At 38.3% G+C, this 19,725-nt stretch overlaps 3 protein-coding genes across 3 annotated transcripts; 1 reads left to right on the top strand and 2 right to left on the bottom strand.

Moving 5' to 3' along the window:
* Positions 1-5,565: 5,565 nt before the first annotated feature.
* On the bottom strand, positions 5,566-10,031 carry LOC114533840 (tektin-1-like). Its single transcript, XM_028555456.1, has 5 exons — positions 9,452-10,031; positions 8,226-8,296; positions 7,450-7,593; positions 6,929-7,151; positions 5,566-6,558 (listed from the first exon to the last, which is right to left on the bottom strand). The coding sequence occupies exons 1-5, from the start codon at positions 9,863-9,865 to the stop codon at positions 5,959-5,961; spliced, it is 1,452 nt and encodes a 483-aa protein (XP_028411257.1). The 5' UTR covers positions 9,866-10,031; the 3' UTR covers positions 5,566-5,958.
* Positions 7,122-19,710, top strand: LOC114533857 (pre-mRNA-splicing factor SYF2-like). Its single transcript, XM_028555480.1, has 8 exons — positions 7,122-7,187; positions 17,265-17,394; positions 17,505-17,672; positions 17,783-17,908; positions 18,027-18,147; positions 18,546-18,636; positions 18,909-19,010; positions 19,091-19,710. Exons 2-8 carry the CDS (start codon positions 17,377-17,379, stop codon positions 19,254-19,256), a joined length of 792 nt encoding a protein of 263 aa, XP_028411281.1. The 5' UTR covers positions 7,122-7,187; positions 17,265-17,376; the 3' UTR covers positions 19,257-19,710.
* On the bottom strand, positions 10,643-16,702 carry LOC114533049 (transient receptor potential cation channel subfamily A member 1-like). The gene is made up of 12 exons (XM_028554637.1): positions 16,315-16,702; positions 15,943-16,190; positions 15,455-15,795; positions 15,036-15,361; positions 14,656-15,000; positions 14,382-14,578; positions 13,900-14,229; positions 13,234-13,769; positions 12,667-13,016; positions 12,252-12,434; positions 11,862-12,031; positions 10,643-11,644 (listed from the first exon to the last, which is right to left on the bottom strand). Exons 1-12 carry the CDS (start codon positions 16,420-16,422, stop codon positions 11,323-11,325), a joined length of 3,456 nt encoding a protein of 1,151 aa, XP_028410438.1. The 5' UTR covers positions 16,423-16,702; the 3' UTR covers positions 10,643-11,322.
* Positions 19,711-19,725: the final 15 nt, after the last annotated feature.

Here is a 19,725-nt window from a genome sequence, read left to right as displayed (position 1 = left end):
AACAATCGAACACGATTTGCCTTTTAAACAAATTAATATTCAAGAGTCGCACACGCCATCCTATGCCATATATGGCATGTGCCTATCGCGCGATAAGTGTAATAGGAACAAAAAGAGCGGTATAAAAGGTCCCGAAAATATAGCGATGATCTCGGAGGTAAAATAACAGGGACGGCACGGACGTTTAAGGTTAAACTCTAGTGCGGGTTTCGGCAAGTCTTACTGTATATAACGGGTCAATTGATGTAAATAAAGGTACAAAGGGATATGTTTTTTACTTCAGATTAGCGTCTTCCGTTTAAAATGATTCTTTGTGTCGAAATTCATTTCATGCTATGCACTAGGAATGGGTGATAGATATGCGAGGATTGTGTAGTCCATGCAGTTTTTGAAACTAGTGCCCAGGAAAGGGGGTGCATGGGGGAGTTTCCTGCATGTGCGATCCACACTGGATATTATCAGATATTATACTGTTTCTACACACATCAAAGTTGTTCGATGCAACGCGACTGTGGTGGAATATAGGCGGGGACATTAGCATTTTGTTTTTCAGAACCGTGTCACATTCGTCGTCGTTTCATCGTTCGTTGATTCAATGAATAGACAGCTTTCAAAAGCAGCCACTCCGTCTTGAGACGTGTATATTGCACTCATTATCGACTGGTTTATTTTCCAACTTAAACAACCACCTAAATGCAAAGCCAAGGAAGTTTCAAGAAAGTTAACACTGCGGCCATTAACGAGGATTTTCTCGATCAATATATTTTCATAAATCGTTTTAGGAGACCGCTCTGTGTGATGCCGGGAGAGATATCTTCAGATACTGCATGCTATAGAAAAGGTCTTGATATTTCACAAATATTACCTGATCAAGTGATATTGTCGCGCGGGATTTTCTAATTTATCAGTTGGGGGGATTTTTTTGACTACCCCCAAGAGCTCAGTCATTGATTGTTCAACTTTCTTTCGTAATACCATGCCAAACGTTATCTAGATGTGTTTCGTAATACCGTTAGGATCCTAGGATTAACAGACATTGCCGGCATGCATGGGCTTACTCAAATAATGTCATCCGGCGTATTTCTGAAGTCAAATATCCTGAAGTGCATTTGATTAAATATTATCTGTGCCAAACAGCCGAAATACGAGCTGATAACAGCGGACATTTTGCTATGAAGTTGATTCCTGTGTTTCATGGAAATAAATATAGAGTAACAAAGACTCATTTCCAATATATTTTTGTCACGAGTTTCGGCACATGTATCTTATCCAAAATAGCCGCTGCCGGTGTCCCGTTTGTTGTCAAGGGTGGCTTATAGAAAACTATTTCTCTGATACTTGAATCTAATAAATATATATATTCACAACAACAACGGCGGTCATTATCAATATAAGCATTACAACGCTTTGACTTTTATTGTTTCTCAAATAAAAAAGTTATAAAACATGGCATGTAAGCACCAGCAGAAACAGCATGTGAAGCTTTTGTACTTCAAAGTAAAATTAAACTTGTTTGTTTTTTGCATGTCGTCAAGTAGCGAGATTTTGGTGACCTATCCTTTTAGTCTTCAGTTTGTTCGAACTTTTTTGTCGGTAAACTGACACTGCTTGTTTAAGAATTTTAGACGTTGTAGGATAGGATTATTGTTCTTTAAAACATAGATGCATCAGACCAAAATATTGAACACCAATCAAACTATATCTACTGCAGAATCAAGAGTTTCTTTTGCATTTTTGAACTATTATCAACTGTTCGTCATAAGCTGTAGTTGCTGGCCCACTATTGATCTTAGAGCAATAAATTTTCCTTATTTTTTCGCATCCAATTCTGTCGGTTGTTGCTGAATTTTCTCCTGTCAAAACGAGGCTATATATAGGACTAACCGCTTCTTGACAAACTATCTGAATGAAAATAGGTTGTACAGATTACGCTTTGGTCAACCCACGCCCTAAATACATGCATATATCATCGACTTCCGATTCGTGCAAAATAAACACTTGGTTTCCACGATGTTTATTTATTCCAACAGCTTGAACTCTGTTGTGTGTTTAAGATGAAGAGACAGTTTACCAGCATAAGCTACTTGATACATTCACCGACTTGAAATGCTGGTTTACACAACTAATTTACAACACGAGGTCACTTGAGTAACCCCTTAAGCGTTCACCTCATCGCAAAAGGATGAATTTCTTAACGGCAATACTTGGTAACAAAACTAGAGGATTATCTGTTCTGAAGAAAGGATTACCAGCAACCAATCGCCGAGTTGTGTTCGGTGATTACCTGAAATTCTGGGTTAAAAAACTAATTATAACACGAGTCACTTGATTAACCCCTTAAGCGTCCACCCCATCGCAAAAGGATGAATTTCTTAACGGCAATACTTGCTAACAAAACTAGAGGATTATCTGCTCTGAAGAGAGGATTACCAGCGACCAATTGCTGTCAGCATGAGGCTATTTTGTCAACAAAAAGTTGAGTGAGGCTTTATGACGAATCGCTTGTTTCTTAAAGAGCGTCACCAGCTGCTTCGAAAGAAGTGTGATGTATATTCAATCTATGCTCGTATCGCGTCGAAAATGCTTCTAAACTATCGAAATATTGGCCTTGCGTCGCCTTAAAGGCACGAACATGCAAATAGACAAAAAAGTTTATGTTCTAATTTTAGAACCAGCCCTCTGCTCGGTTGTCTCACGAGCTGTGCCCAGTCCTCTTGCTGGACGCTTCCTTGAATTTATGTTTTCTTCTCAATTTTTGGCTTTTATAAAACAGGATAACACGATGTATTTACCATAATGAAATTATTAATATCCAGCTTGATTGATACTGGATAATGCAAAAGGTTCACACAACAGATACATAATGAATTTGTAATTTGATCATTTAGTACAAGAAAGAATTCAAGCTGCAGTTGTCCTGAATGTAGCTGTAAAACTATTATATTAGTGTGTACGCCATTTTGACTTTGAGGTGCGTCTTTTTACAGCTCTCTTAATTTAATTTCCCTCATTCATTGTCCCCGCTAATTACAGAGCTGCCAGGGAGTCTGTGATATTTTATATAAAACTGTATTTTACCGCAACAAGGGGTATGAATTATGCAAACAACACATGTAGAGAGCTAAGAAGAGCACACAATATTCCAGCCTAAACGCTCACGGCAATAAACAGAAGCACACGTATGAAAACTATGCATGTCACGATGAAATTAAGATGATATCATCGCCTGCCGTGCTGATAAGAAGTGCTTGTAAGATATGTTCCAAATTTTGAAAAGATTTCCCCTCAGCCTCGAGTTCTCTATAGTCAATGTGGCTCCCGATTCAAATTGAGTTAGTTTAGGCTTACACCATTCCTGAAACAATAACAAGTTCAATTTTAGACTGGAAAACGATTTTTAAATGATATAGCTAGCTATCCAGTGCAATTCGAGTTAGTGGATATTTTAATTTTCGGGTACCTGTGGTAATAAGGAATGATATTCACTCTGGACCACTTGAGTGAGAACTGTGTTTCAGGTGTTCAGAGTTGGACAGTTTGTTTTAAACGCTTACTTTGTTTTTCCGCGGCAATAAGACGGGAAGGTACAAAGAGACAGGTCACAATTCGCAGCAATTGTTTAGATCTCACACAGAGGTTTTTTTCTGAGTGTTTTGTATAATAAAATATGTTAATCTCTTGCAGAAAATGCAATATTTCTAGCCATAACAAGCATGTATATGACTATATGTAGATTAGTATCTTGGGAATAAACAAGAGAGGCTACCTTGAACTTAGCAAACAAAATCCTCGCTTGGGAATTTAATTAAGGACAAAAAAAATAAGCCCACGAAATTAGGCAGTCCAAAAAGTAAGCGGCCCAGTTGATAAGGAGACAAAGCAAATATTTCAACACATGACAGGGGGTTCGGGTTTATGTACAGAGTTAATTTGAAAATTACGAAAGCCATGTGCGTAATTTGAGAGAGGAACAATCCCGCGTGCTATCGTCAAGATCTAAAAAGTCTGTGTCTGAATATCGTTTTTTATGTTCCAAGATTATGAACACACATACGTGTTTGCTTTGTCACAAACTCAAGTTGTTTGATATAATCCTTGGGTTTTTTTATTTTTCCCACTTTTTATTACATCTCATATGTAGAGGTATTAATATTTGACTAGGTAATTTAGTGCTATCACGTTATTACAGCCAATTATTATTAGACAAAATGTTTGACGGTAACAGGTCACAAATGAATATTTCTCATTGACTTTAGATTTGTGCACATCTTGCATGATGACGTCACAATTAGGTTCTAGTCTCTATCATCGCACGAACGCTTAACCAAACGGGTTTTGAAGAGGCTAGATCAATCTTTACTAAACTATTCTTCTGTAAATGAGCAGAATCGCTATGAAATCTATTTCGTATTCTGCTCTAGGGTTAGGGGAACCACAAGTATAGCCGGAGCTCGAGCACTTTGGAAAACCTGTGATTTTCCATAGTCATAATGAGTGGGGAAATCATTCATCAAACAAGCGTAACTCTAACCACAGAGAAACATTCTTGTATTATTAAACCTTTCTACAAAATCTATCCATATCTATGTTTGTTCGAAGATACTTAGCGATTGTCTGCTATCAATTATAGTTTCCGAGGTTTACTAAAACATTCACAACATAACAATGCGATATAGAGGATATAAGAGGAACCAGAGGGCCACCAGCTGTTCTTTTCTGCCAGCCACGTGCTTGATTTCCTGCATGAGCGACGAAGGAAAGCGACACGTGCCAACGACACTCCACTCTGAAGTGGGAAATTTGTGAAGACAGTACTTGTCATGTTAATGCAGTAAAATAGGCTTTTGCACGTTAATGAAGAGAGCGTGAAAGCCAAGTTATTCCATGAGGGTACTATATTACTAGGGAAATAGCACTTGATTTCAAGTTTAGTGCTTGTCATGTTAATATTTGTCCCAAGTGAAACCCACGATGGTCTTTGGTCAGTTCGTAGGCAGGGGATAGTGAAACCAAGTCATTTCACCGGGAAACTAGGTTCATTTTACGTCCATTTAGTTCTAGAGCACTTAGAGTAGAACAACTGTCTTTAGTTTTAGGCTGAATTTATTCTTCAAATAAGACTCGGTGATAGTCTTTATGGTATATAGTGGGTGGGGGGGGGGTGAACCCGAGGATACAAGGATACTTTTTGGTGTGCGGAGGGTGGGTTCATTTATAGGATTTAGAGGAGCACTTAAAGTGGTACTTATCATGTTAATGATGAGTGCTAATGCATGCTAATGCAAGTGAACTAGGCCATGATTTTTTTGTGGTTTGTTGTACCGTTTACCATTAGTGGTACTTGAATTCAAGGTTGAGTTGCAATGGATAGCCATATCATTTAAAAATCCGGCGTTCTCTCTAAAACTGTGTATAGGTACGTAGCGTTTTTAGAGGGGCACGTGTCATATTATTAAAATAGAAATTGTCAGCGGGTGGGTGTGCTTCATTGTCGCGTCTATGGTACTTGAACTCAAGGGTGATTCTTGTCATGTTAATGAAAGTCACAATTGCACAGCAGAAAGGTTCAGTGTTTCATGAGTGCTATAATTATTGCAAATGTTAAATATCATTGGTTATACATGTAAATAAGTTAGATATTAAAGAAATTAAAATCAATTAAAAGTTTGCAATGCAACACAGTCAATAATACTACAAAATTTCCAATAAAAATTCGGTTTCACATCATGCATCCACATTTGATGGTTCTTTCCAATGATATTAAAAGGCAACCATGTATATTTTACTTTAGCTTCGATTTGTTTTCGAACTGCAATCTTTGAAATAGAAATCGTGCAATAGTTGCCTTTCAATACCACATATATTGGAGGCATTAAATATTTAGGATAACTATTCTACAAATTACACTCCATCGTAATAATTTATTCGACATCAGAATCACAAGGTCTCAACAACAGTTTATCCAAACATTGGTGTTATAACACGATGCGAGCTCCGTAATCCTCCACGGGTAGGAGGTGGGCTTGTCAGGTCAAGGGCTGGACTATGGAGATGGATACTGCCTTCTAGTTTTCCCCCTCTCGACATGGGCGTGGTTATAGAGCGGGATGTGATTGGTCGGTTGGAAATTCGGCTCATAAGACGTGGCGGTGTTGCCTGACGACAGCAGCTGGTATCTTTCAACTTGGCGGTTGTGCTCAGCAAGAACGGTTGCCATGACATTCCTTGACGCATACGATAGCAAAGATCGCGGTCGATCTCCAAGGTGGTTGTTTTCACAGCAATATCTTGCTCAAGCGCTAATTTCTGTTGCTCCAGAGCTTGGTAGGCGCGGATTGCATCCTGGAGTCGGCGTTTTAGCGAATCGAGAGCTGCCTCGAGCTCGCGCACTTCGTCAACCAATCGGAATTTAGGAATATCGCGACACAATTCCATATTTGGTCTGTATCCACGCTTCTCGAGACGAGTCTGAGCGACTTGCATGTACTTCTCCTTGTCGTAGATGGATTTCTTTAACATGTTGATATTCTCTTTCATTTTCGCCATTTCATCCATGACCTGGTGAAGAATTGATGAAAGATTAGTTGCGAGAATGATGAATAATATTGAGTACACATGCATGAACGTCGAAAAACACATTTCTCTACCCGGCGCTGGGAATTGAATGGGCATTCTTACTAGCGCAAATTTGCTACGCTCTGTATTCAATTAGACAAGTTGAATTTCGATCATAAACTTTTATTTCGAAATTCTTCGAGCATTTCTTACTGTTCTGAGATAAAAATGGTATCATTAAAAAGCTGAAAAACTGCTCTTTCACACTACGTAGAGATTAAATCATTAAAATTTTAGATATCTTAAATAAAGGTCTCTTATTTTTCATTTCATTTTCTTTGAAACCCTTGTAATATTCATTCTTTACACTTACCCTCTTCAAGTGATTTTGAAGGCTCTTCTTGGCCTCGCTGGTTTCCATCACACGTCTGTTCATCGAGAGATTGACAGAATCATACATTTCCTTGAGTTCGTTCATGGTTCTCACCAGCAGCTCATTCACTTTCTTCCGCAGGTTCTCCGACATCTTCCTCTCCCAGCGAGCCCGCGTGATGTTATCATAAGAGAAATTCTCCCATTCTGGCAAAGTGGTGAATCTATGAAGGAAAAGAGGAAGATGTTATTAACCTTGGGTAAGTGGAGAAAAAATTTTAATCATTAGGAGAAAATGCACGTAAAAAAGGCGGATATAGTGGCACATCAAATGTATGTCATCTTCTGAACTATTAACACCACAAATTAACCTTTAAACGCAAAAGTAACCATTTCGCTTCTTCCTCTTTTTCTCATCATACTTTACGCCGGTAAAAAGATGCGCGGCGGGAAGACGTACCACCTGTCCGCAGGCTACCTACTATCTTTACGTAGTTACCATGGTGACTATAATCAACTTACTTCGGATCCATCTCCACGGCAAATTTGTGATAACCCAATCCTGAGGAATAATTGTTCAAACCATGACAGTAATTGTCAATTTTCAGAGCAGAATGTTTGTCCAGACTATCCTTATCCAGACGTTTCTTCACCGATTCTAATCTCCTGTTGTCGGGAAACAGAAATAAGAGCATTAGGAGACAAAAAGCGTGCTTGTGTTGGATTTTAACTTTTGCAAACATTGCCACGGTCGCAGTCTGATTGTTGCCACAAACATATTCGCATTTGTCCTATCTGTGCACGGGGTAAACCGGACTGATATATGTCCAAATTTTATTCCGCGCACATTCAATATTAATTCTTTTTCTATGCCTTTTTTCAAATCAATTTTACATCAATTTTCAATTTCCATCCCGGCTCTTTCATGCAATTATTTTTTATTTCATTCAATTCTATCATAATCCATTCATTCTCCTTATTCCCTTATCATCCGCGCAATAAACGTGCATAACCTGCAAGTCATTTTCACCGATGTATATTAGTCGAAATGAAAATTTTGTCTTTCAGTATTATCTGCATTCAAATTAGTCATGCATTCGCGTTGACTGCACTCACGTAGCAATATTCTAATACATCAACCACCCTGACATGTCCACGGCAATTACGACTAAATGGAAACTGGGGACGATGACTTAACATCACGATCCACAGTGTTTCGCCGCTAAATTGTTTTTTTTTTCCTACAAAGGACACGCAACACGAACACCTGCGGACTAAGCAGTTTTTACTTAACTTACCTATATTGATCAATAACCTGATCCAATGTTCTTTTGAGAGCTGCTTGAGTCGCTTCGATCAGTTGAACTTCCTAAAGTAATGAATAAAAAACACGTCCTATATTCTTCATGTTGAATTATACTCAAAAAGGAACTGAAATACTCATAAAAGAGCTTAAAAACTCCTCATCTGTCAAGTCCCACCGGGGTGAAATAGAGTTTGTTAAAAGGTTTTTATTTGCCCATGAAAACATACAATCCTTTGCACCTGCCGGAGTGCCCTAGCGTAAAGTTCATTAAAAGACCTTAGAATATATAGACACAAACGGGTTTTCAGTATTAAAAAAAATTGACAGATGTTTCATAAGTATGCCCAAAAACACTGTTTCTCTATGCAATTCTATTTAAAAGCGAAAAAACCGCCATGCAAAATTTTACAATAAGTTCCCGATTATAGTTTCTGCGGTTTTCATTTCACCTGTCATTAGGTACAATGTTCCGCTATCCGAAATTTACCTCTTATGGTTGCTAAGGATACGTTGTGTCGTTAGCAACCATGCACGACGACCGTTTCACGTGCTTTAACACAACAAAAGGTTGATAGATTATAAATCAAAAGAAAACGACCCAGTAATTTGTCTTGCCTGATTGTCTCGGGACGGGATTAATAAACGCAGACCAATGAACAAATACGTGCAAGAAATTACTTAATGAATAAGTTATAGAATATAATAACTTGCGCGAGTCTTCTTAAACGTCTCTAGGATATTATAATCAATAGAAAAATTGTTCCAATTTGATGTCTGCCCCGATAAGTTTGTTCGTGACCTGCAATATTTTGGTTATCACTGAATAAAACACAAATTGTAGTGTTTCTTAATGTACAATAATAATCTTTTAGGACGTGAGCTGTTGAGCGCATTGCATTAGAAAACATAAGTTTTGTCTTTTGAGATGTAAATTTTGTCGCTTTTATTCTTGCGACAAATTATAATATATAGTTCGTTTGTTATCTGAGCCATTAGAAATATTTAAATACCCTAATGATACTGTATTGCAAAATTTATGGTTTCATTGATTTGACTACGCTCTATATACTGCCTTTGCGATGTGAAAGAGTAATAAGATGGGATCATAACTAATTGTTCTGTTTAATATCGGGTTATATTAGCTTATATACTCCAATATAGATCAAGTAAAGTGTGTACTATACAAACATCATGTCGCTATGTCAGAGCATAAATTACCTTAAACAGTTGTTTCTCGACGGTATCTTTGACCAGATCGATTCCAGCGCGGTTGGTTCTATACGCGAGGCACTTCTTTGGCACAGTGAGAGGGTGTTGCGTCGCGGCCAGGGCTTTCTCGAGCATCGCCTTACATTGTAACAAGGCTTCCATCTCAGAGATCACACAAGATCTTTCTTTCTCGACCTCTGCCTTCCACGAGGCGACGTCTTTGATGCGGGTTCCGATTTTTTCGCGGACATGTTTCTGCATCTTGCTAGCATCGTACGCCAGGTTTTTCGCCAGTTTGTTGCTCGCATCACGAAGGCTCTTTCCATTTTCGACCTCTCTAAAGGCGTTCATATAGTGCGTCTCGTTCGACGAATGCCACTCGCCCGGGTTGAACTTCGACGATACCATATATGTTGTAGTCATGATGAAGTAAAATCTATCTAAGCAGAAATTATCTTACTTCTTTTTATCTCAAGATCTTTATTGCTCGTTCTGACTCTCGAATCTAAGCTACCGGCGTTCAACTGCTTCTGCTTATATAAGTCCACAGGCACACATACAACACAGTAACCTCGTGTTCCCATAGCAACCGCGTCGTCAGCTTGTCGCTAGGTATTTAAAAATTTACCATCGGTTCCTTGACCGCAAGCTTTGTGGATGAGCTACGCAGCTAAAACGGCTCTTCTTATTCGTTGTAACAGAAAAATATCTACTTTTGTGGTCAGAATACCCAACACGAAATATGCCCTAGACCAATCAAATACTTTGAAGCTTTGGCCTAAACATTCCATTGAAATTTTAATGAGTTTGATGAGAGAGAGAATGTGACAGTTTTGATCCTAAGATTTCCTAAGAAATATTTCATATCAATTGATAAATCTTTTAAATAAAACTTAACAGCGTGACGAAGATGTTGTCAGGATATATTTTAGCGAAAATTTAAAAATGATTAAGTGTCGTGTTTTTCTTTCCATTTTGCATAAATCCACTTATTTGTTTTACGATTTTTTTTCACTAAAAGTCATCATTTAGTGTAGTAACTACAGTAGTCTTAGTTGATGGAGAGGAATATCCGTTGTTTTATCTCTGACTCCGAATTTTATGATATTTGAACTGTGGAAATAGTTTATACACGGCAAACTAGTCATCAACTCTGAATGTTTAATTGATTTCAACTTATTTACTTTGAAAATGCCTTTCATTAACGTTAGCGGATTAATTTAGGCTGGCAGACAGAAAACGCAGCTCATTTTTGTCGAGAATGGAAGAAAACACTTTGTTTAACGTAGATCCATAGATAAATCCCTATGGCAACAATTTTGGTTGAAGTTCGTATGAAATCTTCGCTAGCAACGGGCACCTGCAAGAAAGTGATTTTCGTTTAGGTAAATACTTCACGACAGATGAGGAAACGTGCTGTATGAATTATTGATTATCTTCAGATATATTTATACATATCTAAATTGTCTCTTGTCATAATTGCTATCATTAGCGTTAAAGTTATTCCTCAAAACATTCAACGTGTGAACCATGGGTTATAGATGTGATAAGGAAACATAAAATGGACGATAACGCTTTTATCTTTGTGTACATATTAGAGTTGGTTTATAATTTGTCTGTTTCATTACGTCAATGTTTTTGCTAATCAAAGATGATGTTTTGTCTGATCGTAAAACCAGGGATCAGTGATTCGTGATTAACTTTTTGTAGCTAGCACATTGCTCTGTCATTATTCAACATTTGTCCATTCAATCTTAATGGAAATTTCTCATAATGAGGCGGAGTGTGAAAAGTCTGTCATTACACTCGTTAGTATCGTGAAGCTAATTAAACTTTGTGTAACATCAATATTCTTCGCGTTATAAGAAAGGTATTGAAGTTCAGTGCAGCCATGTGTATCTACTGCGGTATCCATATTCTGTACTCAGTCCATCGATAATCGTCGGGCTTTGCTCTTGCTCCAAACCGAGGTTCGCTGTCAGGCCTTGTAATAGCTTCGTCTGAGACTGCGCCAACTTCTTGAGTTGTTTAATGGTGCGCTGTTGTTCATGCAGTTTCGCTTCAATACGAGAGATCTTTTGGGAATCTTCAAACTTGGCTTTATGGAAACGATTTCTTAATAACTCGTGAACTGCGTGTTCGGATTGACAGCCTGGGTCACCTGTGAGCTCCCACAACAATCTCTTGAGAAAACTAACTTTCCTGAAGAAAAAGATGACAATCTCTATAGGTTTACATATCATGAATTTCAGAGAGAAAGCTTTTATACTTGTGTTACATAATCTTTCTCTACAAGCTAGATCTAGCTTTAGACTAGATTTTTACTGTGTAAACACACTTTCTCCTGATCTAAGTCATAAAATCTTGGCTAAAATCCAACATGCCTTCCTCTGTGTTAATGCAAACGTTTTACACTTACCTTGGTAAAGGTACGTTAGGTCTCTCCACCAGTCGTGACTTGTACAGTCGTTTCTGGATGAACATTGGTAATTTCTCTTCAATCTCTGTCACATAATCTACTAACATCGCTATTAAACTCATATTTGCGTTACTCTGCACCCCGTCAATATCTCCGACAGCCAGACCAATCTAAAGGCAAAGATTCATTAAGTTCATGAAGGTTAGATTGTAATCATTGTATGAATGGACCTTTCCAATTGGTCTAGAAAACTACTTTGACTTAAATATCACTTTCAGGCTTTCTTTAGTATCAGAAATACGAAACTAAGGGACTACAGCACAATATGATTCTTTTAATACCTTCACCAGTGCCAACATTGATTACAGGCACCATTTGAATACTACTTACCAAGAGGTTAGCTAGTAATATTGCCATGGTAATGACAAAGATGGTGAAGACGGTGAAACTTAATACAGGAAATGGTAGCAAAGTGCTGCCAGATGTATCAATTAAGGTCTCCCTGTATCCAATCTCACCAATCATCATCACAGTGCTCGTGATTAGAGCTATGCCAACATTCGAGAAGGTCTCCTATGAAAGAGGAATGCAAGCAGAATGTTAGAACTATGAACTTAGGCCTTTATCATGAAAGTGGTGACTGGTGCTCTGCAAAGTCCAATTGTTTGATTATAATTTCATCTCATTCCTCTCTTTCAAGAAATGACCACATTGTTGTAAAAACTCCAACAACTGAACAGCTATGAAGTCGTTAAATTTAGTAGTTTAAAATGAAGGATTGTGCATGTAAACAAACTTTTTTTACCTGCTTTGGAAAGATGATGTAAAACACACAGGCGTATCCCAGGAGGAACAAGAATATGACCGAAAAAATCCGAGTGAATGTCTTTAGAATCTCAAAGAACATTGTGATGTAAAGTCCTAGCGTTGGAAACATATAACTGCGAAGATAAAGAACAAAGTCAAGCCATCCCAAAAAGACAGCCAAAATACCGAACACCCAGTTCTGACCACTTATGACAATGTCAGGAATATCATTCTTCGTGTCTGATTGAATGTAGATATAGGGTGTGATGAAAAGCATGGTTAGGAAGTAATACGCAAGTTCCACCAAGTTCTCGTAGTTTGTAAAGTACCTAAGAAAAGAACGCAAATCTCACTCAAAAGTAAAATGGCCCGATTGTGTTTGTATTCTACAGTGTAAGGGGATATCACCAAGCAGGCTTTCGTAAATTCGATGTTCGGAATTTATGTTAATTCTTCGTATTTCATGTCATTAGTAGGTATGGTAAGAAATTTGCTATTTTTGGAATAGTGCGTGCTAAATTTTAAGTGCGCTTCTTTAGAGCGCAATGCAAGCTAATGAGCAGACGGATATCAATATCCCTTAAACCGCGCAAGAACATCTGAAAGATCTCTTTAAGAATAAAGAGCATTGCCATGATGAAAAGAAACGTGATCAAACCGATACTCCGATCTTTATGCGACGCCACATCTTCAGCATATTTCGTGGTGTTGTCGTGAAACATCGCGTATTGTCGCTCGGTAATCGTAAGATAACACAGACAGAAATGAAATACAATAAATGTTAACAAACCAACAAGATAAATGTTACGACCGAATTTGTTCCATTTGTGCGACAACATCTTCCTGACCAGCGGATGAGAGAGAATTTTCTCCTGACGATCTTTGACTAGCGACTTCAGTGTGGCGAATCTTCGCTGTCCCGCGCGTGGGCCTGGATCAAGGTCTCGGAAATCGTAGCTGATTTGAAATTCTATATCGCTGTGGCTGTGTTCTGAGAGTGTGATGCCTCTGTCAAGAAGGGCGATTGCAACACTTGGATGAGCGTGGAGAATCTTTGAAATGGTTTCGGTTCTTTTGGAAATATCTTGGCTTTTGGTTACACTAGTTAAGAGAATAGAAGTATTTTGGTATGTGGTCAGTTTATGGTTTTTTATTACACCAATGAACCTGGCAGTTGTTTTTAGTGAAAATCATTTTCATTACATGTGATACTGAAGATAAAAACTTTTACCTGTGATGATTCATGATGGCTTCTAGCACCTCATCGTGTGCATTATCAATAGCAAGATCTAAGAATGTTTTCTCTCGTTTGTTTTTCACTGTTGCATTAGCTTTCTTATCCAGCAACAACACCACGATATCTGCATTATCCCCTTTTGCTGCCTCGTGTAGTGATGTCTCTCTATCTCCATTGACAGTGTCGCATGATGCGCAGTAGTCCAACAACGAGGCACAGACTCCGAGACAGCCTGATCTTACAGCGCAATGCAAGGCTGTGTCACCGTTTACATTTGCGAAAGAGACATCTGCCCCTTGTTTAAGAAGATAGCTTGTGACGAGTCTGCAGAGAAAGGTGTAACAGCATAAGCTAGAGTCTGTGCGTGTCTTACTGCAGAGGAAACTCTTATAGTTTTAATCAAGGTAACTGGTGGAGATTGCTAGTGAAAATACTGCAGTTCAAAAGAGTTTTCTTATTTGAAAGATAGGACTTACGTGTTTCCACATTTGCAAGCATTATGAAGAGCTGTATTCCCCGTATCATCGACGATATTTAAACTGATCATCGATTGGTCCAGGATCATCTTGACACATTTCAGGTTGTCAGCCTTGCACGCAAGATGGAGAGGAGTTTGGGAATGAATGTCAAGTGTATCAGGATTACTGCCGTGTTGCAGAAGGATACGGATGACCTAAACGTGGAACATATGGATAACTGGGACAATAGGAGATCTTTGTCAAATTGGCTTAACCTTTATGAAATCCATACCTCAGAATCTCCTAGAGCAGCAGCATAGTGAAGCGGAGTCCTGTTGTTATAGTCAATTGCGTTGGTGTATTTTGAACCTCCGTTTCTTAACAGCATCATGAGCAATGGTTTGTGTCTGCTGATCACCGCCAGATGAACACAACAACGTGATTTCTTCGTACGTTGGTAGATCTGACTTTGATCTCGTTTTAAAATCAATTCAGCCAACAAAGTGTAGCCTTCTTGAACAGCGTGAAGGAAGCATGTGATTCCGTTTTTATCAATGAGGGTTAACGCAGCTCCTTTACTCAACAGAAACGTCACTATGGGCTCGTGGTTCCTTGCAGCTGCTCTGTAAGAGGAAATGAAGAATAGTCAACTTGTTTTCAAAGCTTTCCTTTGCTACTGCGTAAGTGTACAAGTACAATAAATTGTATGGCATTGTACCTATGCAACGGTGTACATCCATCATAATCCCTGATATCCAATTCAGCATTATAGTTCAACAATATTCGACACATCTTAAGATCACCTCCAGCAGCAGCAAGATGTAATGCCGAGTACCCTCTCCCTGACAGGATCCTTTGTGCGTTGACGTCAGCATCGTGACGCAATAAAACCTCCATGATTTTAAGGAGACCGCCTCTTGCACACAGATGCAATGGCTTTGTGCCATTCTTGTCAGAGATATTCACGTAATTCTCTACCTTAATATTGCGTTCTTTTGCTAAAGAGAATAAACAGTTGTTAGGCTATTCAAACGTGGCTATTCTGAAGCCTGTAGTTTTTGGCAGAGGACGCCGCAGATCAGCCAACGAACCTCGTTTGATCAGCAGTTTAACAATCTCCTCGTGTCCTCCGATGATAGCAACATGAAGTGGTGTCAGTCCTTCGATTGTCTGTGCTTCCAGTTCCGCGCCCTGGTTTAGCAATGTTTCACACGTGATCGTGTTTCCATGGAAACATGCGTGGTGCAGCGCTGTACGGTGATTCTTGTCCAGACATTGTAGATCAGTCTGATGATCACTTAGCAACAACGTGATCAATTCTTTGTCACCCCGTTTACCAACTAAGTGTATCGCGCTTTCTCCGTTGTTGTTCTTCATGCTTGCGTCAGCACCGTTGTCAAGGAGACAACGTACCGCCTCGTGACAGTTGTGGCTAAATTTGGATAAAAAAATTCCCACGGTCCAGTAGACAATTGAAGATCAATGTTAAAAAGGGTTTATGTATAGTTAAAAGCAGGGTTAAAAGTCAGATCAAACTCGACCTGCCTGAGGCTTTATTCATCCGAAACTCTCCACTTACCTTACTGCTAAATGCAATGGTGTGACATCGTCATCTGTGACTGTGTTTACGTCAGCATTACTTGTTTTGACAAGAAACTCTATAATCTCACGTTGATTATATCGACTAGCGTAATGCAAAGCCGTCCATCCAATTTCATCAGGTTCTTTTAGTAAGTGTTCATCTTCTTCGTGAAATTTCTTGATATCATCAAGTAGCCCATATTGACATATTTCACTTATTGTCTTCTCTCCGGAATCAAACCAGTCCTGGACGAAACATAATTGCAAAGAGCTCATCTTTAAATTCTTAGTTAAACCTTCACATCTTCGTATCATGAACCTTTGATACAGAAGATTTTAGGACTCTGCTCAATGCTAAAAAACAACATACCTTGTTTCCACTCATTCCAAATCCTTCACTTTTCGATAACATTTGGCTAAGACATTCCATCCTGCCATTTTGAATTGGAGTATCAGCTAGATTCATTAAAGGAAGCATTACTTAATCCTCAAAGATCTTACGAGCATTTTACACCTCTTGAGAACATAAATATCTTTTCATAAACAGTTACAAGCACCTTAAGCACCAGAGCTATTTAAGATAACAACTCGGTTCATACACAAAAAGGCAGATAAATATGAGGTATTTTAATGATAATGATATTAAACTATTTCTCATTGACCCCTGTTAAGTGTTTTGTAAAGAATTTTCGCCTGACTAATTGGTTCATTGTTTTCAGCAGCTTATATCCTAGGATAGCGATTGAGCTTTTGAGAATGAACGGCAGGAAGCCAAATGATTTCGGACATGTTTTTGAGTCCATTAAGACACGACCAATAAAGCTCTCTCAGTCGTACGCAGATTGACCGTAAGGGGTATCTCACGGACACGAATCTTTCCTGTACTATATGTACAAATAAATAAAAAACACAGTAAAGGAATGCAAAAAAGTTAAAGAGATTCAACGTTTAACTAACAAAGGAATGCAACTCTTCCATTGCCTAAGTTTACACGTCAAACTCAACGTCATAAGAAGATTTTTTAAAGCAAATAAGCTTCGCGATAATCAAAAGTGCAGAGATTTTTTTATCATTTTTACCACTTTCTGTCACGCAATAGATAACGTTTCTGGAATTTGTCATTCTTTCCCAGATCTAGTTATGGAACAATGCACTCGCGCGTTCTCCAGCGTCCCAAAATGCATGACAATCATTCATTGTTATCTCACAAAATCCCAAACGATTTTAGACGATTTTAGACTCGAGAAAAGGCTTTTAGTCGTATCAGCTCTATCATCAAGCGACGATAAAAAACGAGATTATCTAATACATCTCTTTTAGCCCCTTTAGCGGCTTTTCCTAAACGTCGGGGGCCCGGCAGCCGGGCTCTTGATAATTCTCCAGAGTCGTGTTTTTCGAGCTCAATATTTGGGACTGGTACTGCAATAACAAAATGGCTTCCGAGGAGAAGGTACGAAATTTCTTTTCTCTTTTAATATCGTTCAAAAGTATCATTGTAATGATTTGTTCAGGTTATGTTTATACTTTTTTGTTGCTACAGTGATTGTGTATTATTTCTAGGATGTTAATGAGACTGTATCGACAAAAAATAGTGAGATAAATTCATCAGAAGTGAAGGAAGATGATGAAGCTAGTGGTTCATCGTCACAAGCAAACGAAACGTCTTCTACTGGGGTTAATAAACGCGAAGAGCGCTTACGAAAGCTGAAAGAACTTCATTTGAGAAGGGTAAATTGTTTTGCGTATGTGTTTGTATAAAATAGAAAATTTGATAGCGGCGACTGTAGTTTCATAACTTTCATTGTGAACTATGTTAAAGACGTTGTCATTTCCTGTAGAATGAGGCTAGAAAAATGAACTATCAAGAGGTGGTTGAAGAAGATAGAAGAAAGAAACTGCCAGCAAACTGGGAGGCAAAACAAAAGAGAGTTGATTGGGAACTGCAAGACCATAAAGCCAGAGCGGTTAGTTTGAATGGTTAAAAATTAATACGAAATTAAACAGTCGAGACTTTCATAGGTTGTGGTCCAAATACATCATAATGTTGTTCAATGTTCAATCCTTGCTTGAAATCTCTATCAGGAAGCCGAAGCCAGAGGTGAAGATTATGATCGTGTTAAACTGCTTGAAGTGACGGCAGATGATGCTGAGAAACTTGACAAGAGAAGAAAAAGAAAAAAGAATGCTGATGTTGGTTTCTCAGGTTGGTTTATTAACATCCTTCTGACATATTGTGATCCTTCTACGCTGAGTTATCTACCAGGCAAACTCACGTAAATTTGGTGGGAATCTAACTTGTCTGATTGGTAACTCAGAGTAGCACCCTCACAATATTAATAAGGTTTGAATCAACCTTAGTAGAGTTGAATATACTGGGATATGAAATATTCAACCTTGGTAATAAAAAATGTTGAATATATCAGACTACAGTATATTCGCCTAGAGGTGTTGCAGTGTAGTTCAAAATATCCTATCAGTCAGCCAAACTGCTGGATCCACCCCCCCCCTGGTCATACACATTACACATGTTCATCCTCACAGTAATATTATATATGGATTAATATGTAAATGATGCAATCTTCCATTCATTTCAACAAATAGATTATGCTGCTGCCCAGGAAAGACAATATTCACGTCTTGTGAAACAAATGAAACCAGATCTTGCTGAATATGAAGCGAAAAAGGAACAGCTGTGAGTAGGTCCGACATACGTACATGATAAACACTTACAATTTCCAGTGGTTTGTGGTGAGCTTAGAAAGTAGGGTAGCGAGGTGCTTATGTATTTGTGTTCTTCTTTGTTAATTTCTTTACAAAATGATTTTGGTCATTGAACATGAATTTATGAATATGCTCCCAAAATCCCCAATCCCCACTTATCAAGCTGGTAATACCGCAAACAAAGTGTCTTCATTTTGAGGTGACAGGGTGTAAATATGTGTACATTTCTAATCATAACTTCAGTGGAGATCAGATGTACCCAACAGCAAATAATATCAGTTATGGAGGAGATGGGAAGGTTTCCAAAGAAGGTGTTGATCGCATGGTTGCTGATCTTGAGAAACAGTGAGTTTGTGGAATTTCAGTGAGAGTAATTGGACGTCGAGTTTGTAGTTTGGTTTTAACGAAATTTGTTTTTTCCCAAGGATTGAGAAACGCTCAAAATACAGCCGTCGCCGTGCTCATTGTGACGAAGCAGACATAAGTTTTATCAACGAAAGAAACATGAATTTCAACAAGAAATTATCCCGTTTTTACGATCAGTATACAGGAGAGATCAGACAGAATTTGGAGCGTGGTACCGCTATCTAATACCGTGCTTTCAACGTACTTTCAGTCCTCTTTTCAACTTTACCAACAAGATATGAATAATACTGTAGCCTTGGGAAAATTATAAACTTTGATGCATGCTTGTAAATATAGAGAGAATAGGATTGCACCAACTTTAAATGCTATGTGATGGGGTATTTCTGATCGAACTAGACTGTTTTGACAATAGTCAATGATGGTCCGTGCGTTTTTTAAATTTTTCTGAGGATTAAGATTCTAAAGATTGTGCTTGGCAACATTTTACATTTAGAAGGAAATGAAAGTATTTCTCCTGAGAACCGTCAGCATTTATTAGTCTTCTGAGCGTATTCTTAACAGCAAAAGCATTCACTTTGATGTTTTACCTCTGTAATTGCTCAGGCATTACAACATTCAGAGAAAGTAAAAACTCTGTAAAACAAAGCTGAGAAAACGAAGCCTTGAAAGTTGAAACAATTTATAGAAACTACTA

This window comes from Dendronephthya gigantea, unplaced genomic scaffold (assembly GCF_004324835.1).
Source record: "Dendronephthya gigantea isolate DGI-Jeju-01 unplaced genomic scaffold, DenGig_1.0 000002F, whole genome shotgun sequence".
Lineage (NCBI taxonomy): Eukaryota > Metazoa > Cnidaria > Anthozoa > Malacalcyonacea > Nephtheidae > Dendronephthya > Dendronephthya gigantea.
The sequence above is the reverse complement of the archived record's forward strand: the minus strand, read 5'-3'. Positions and strand labels throughout refer to the sequence as shown.

Coding starts and splice junctions, on each gene's coding strand:
- LOC114533840 (XM_028555456.1), bottom strand. CDS start 9,865: ATGACTACAACATATATGGTATCGTCGAAGTTCAACCCGGGCGAGTGG. Junction 8,297..9,451: donor TCGAGAAACAACTGTTTAAG/GTAATTTATGCT, acceptor TCATTACTTTAG/GAAGTTCAACTGATCGAAGC. Junction 7,152..7,449: donor GCCGTGGAGATGGATCCGAA/GTAAGTTGATTA, acceptor TTTCCTTCATAG/ATTCACCACTTTGCCAGAAT.
- LOC114533049 (XM_028554637.1), bottom strand. CDS start 16,422: ATGCTTCCTTTAATGAATCTAGCTGATACTCCAATTCAAAATGGCAGG. Junction 16,191..16,314: donor TTGGAATGAGTGGAAACAAG/GTATGTTGTTTT, acceptor TGTTTCGTCCAG/GACTGGTTTGATTCCGGAGA. Junction 14,230..14,381: donor GCTTGCAAATGTGGAAACAC/GTAAGTCCTATC, acceptor CTTTCTCTGCAG/ACTCGTCACAAGCTATCTTC.
- LOC114533857 (XM_028555480.1), top strand. Junction 17,909..18,026: donor AAGACCATAAAGCCAGAGCG/GTTAGTTTGAAT, acceptor AATCTCTATCAG/GAAGCCGAAGCCAGAGGTGA. Junction 19,011..19,090: donor GTTGCTGATCTTGAGAAACA/GTGAGTTTGTGG, acceptor TTTTTTCCCAAG/GATTGAGAAACGCTCAAAAT.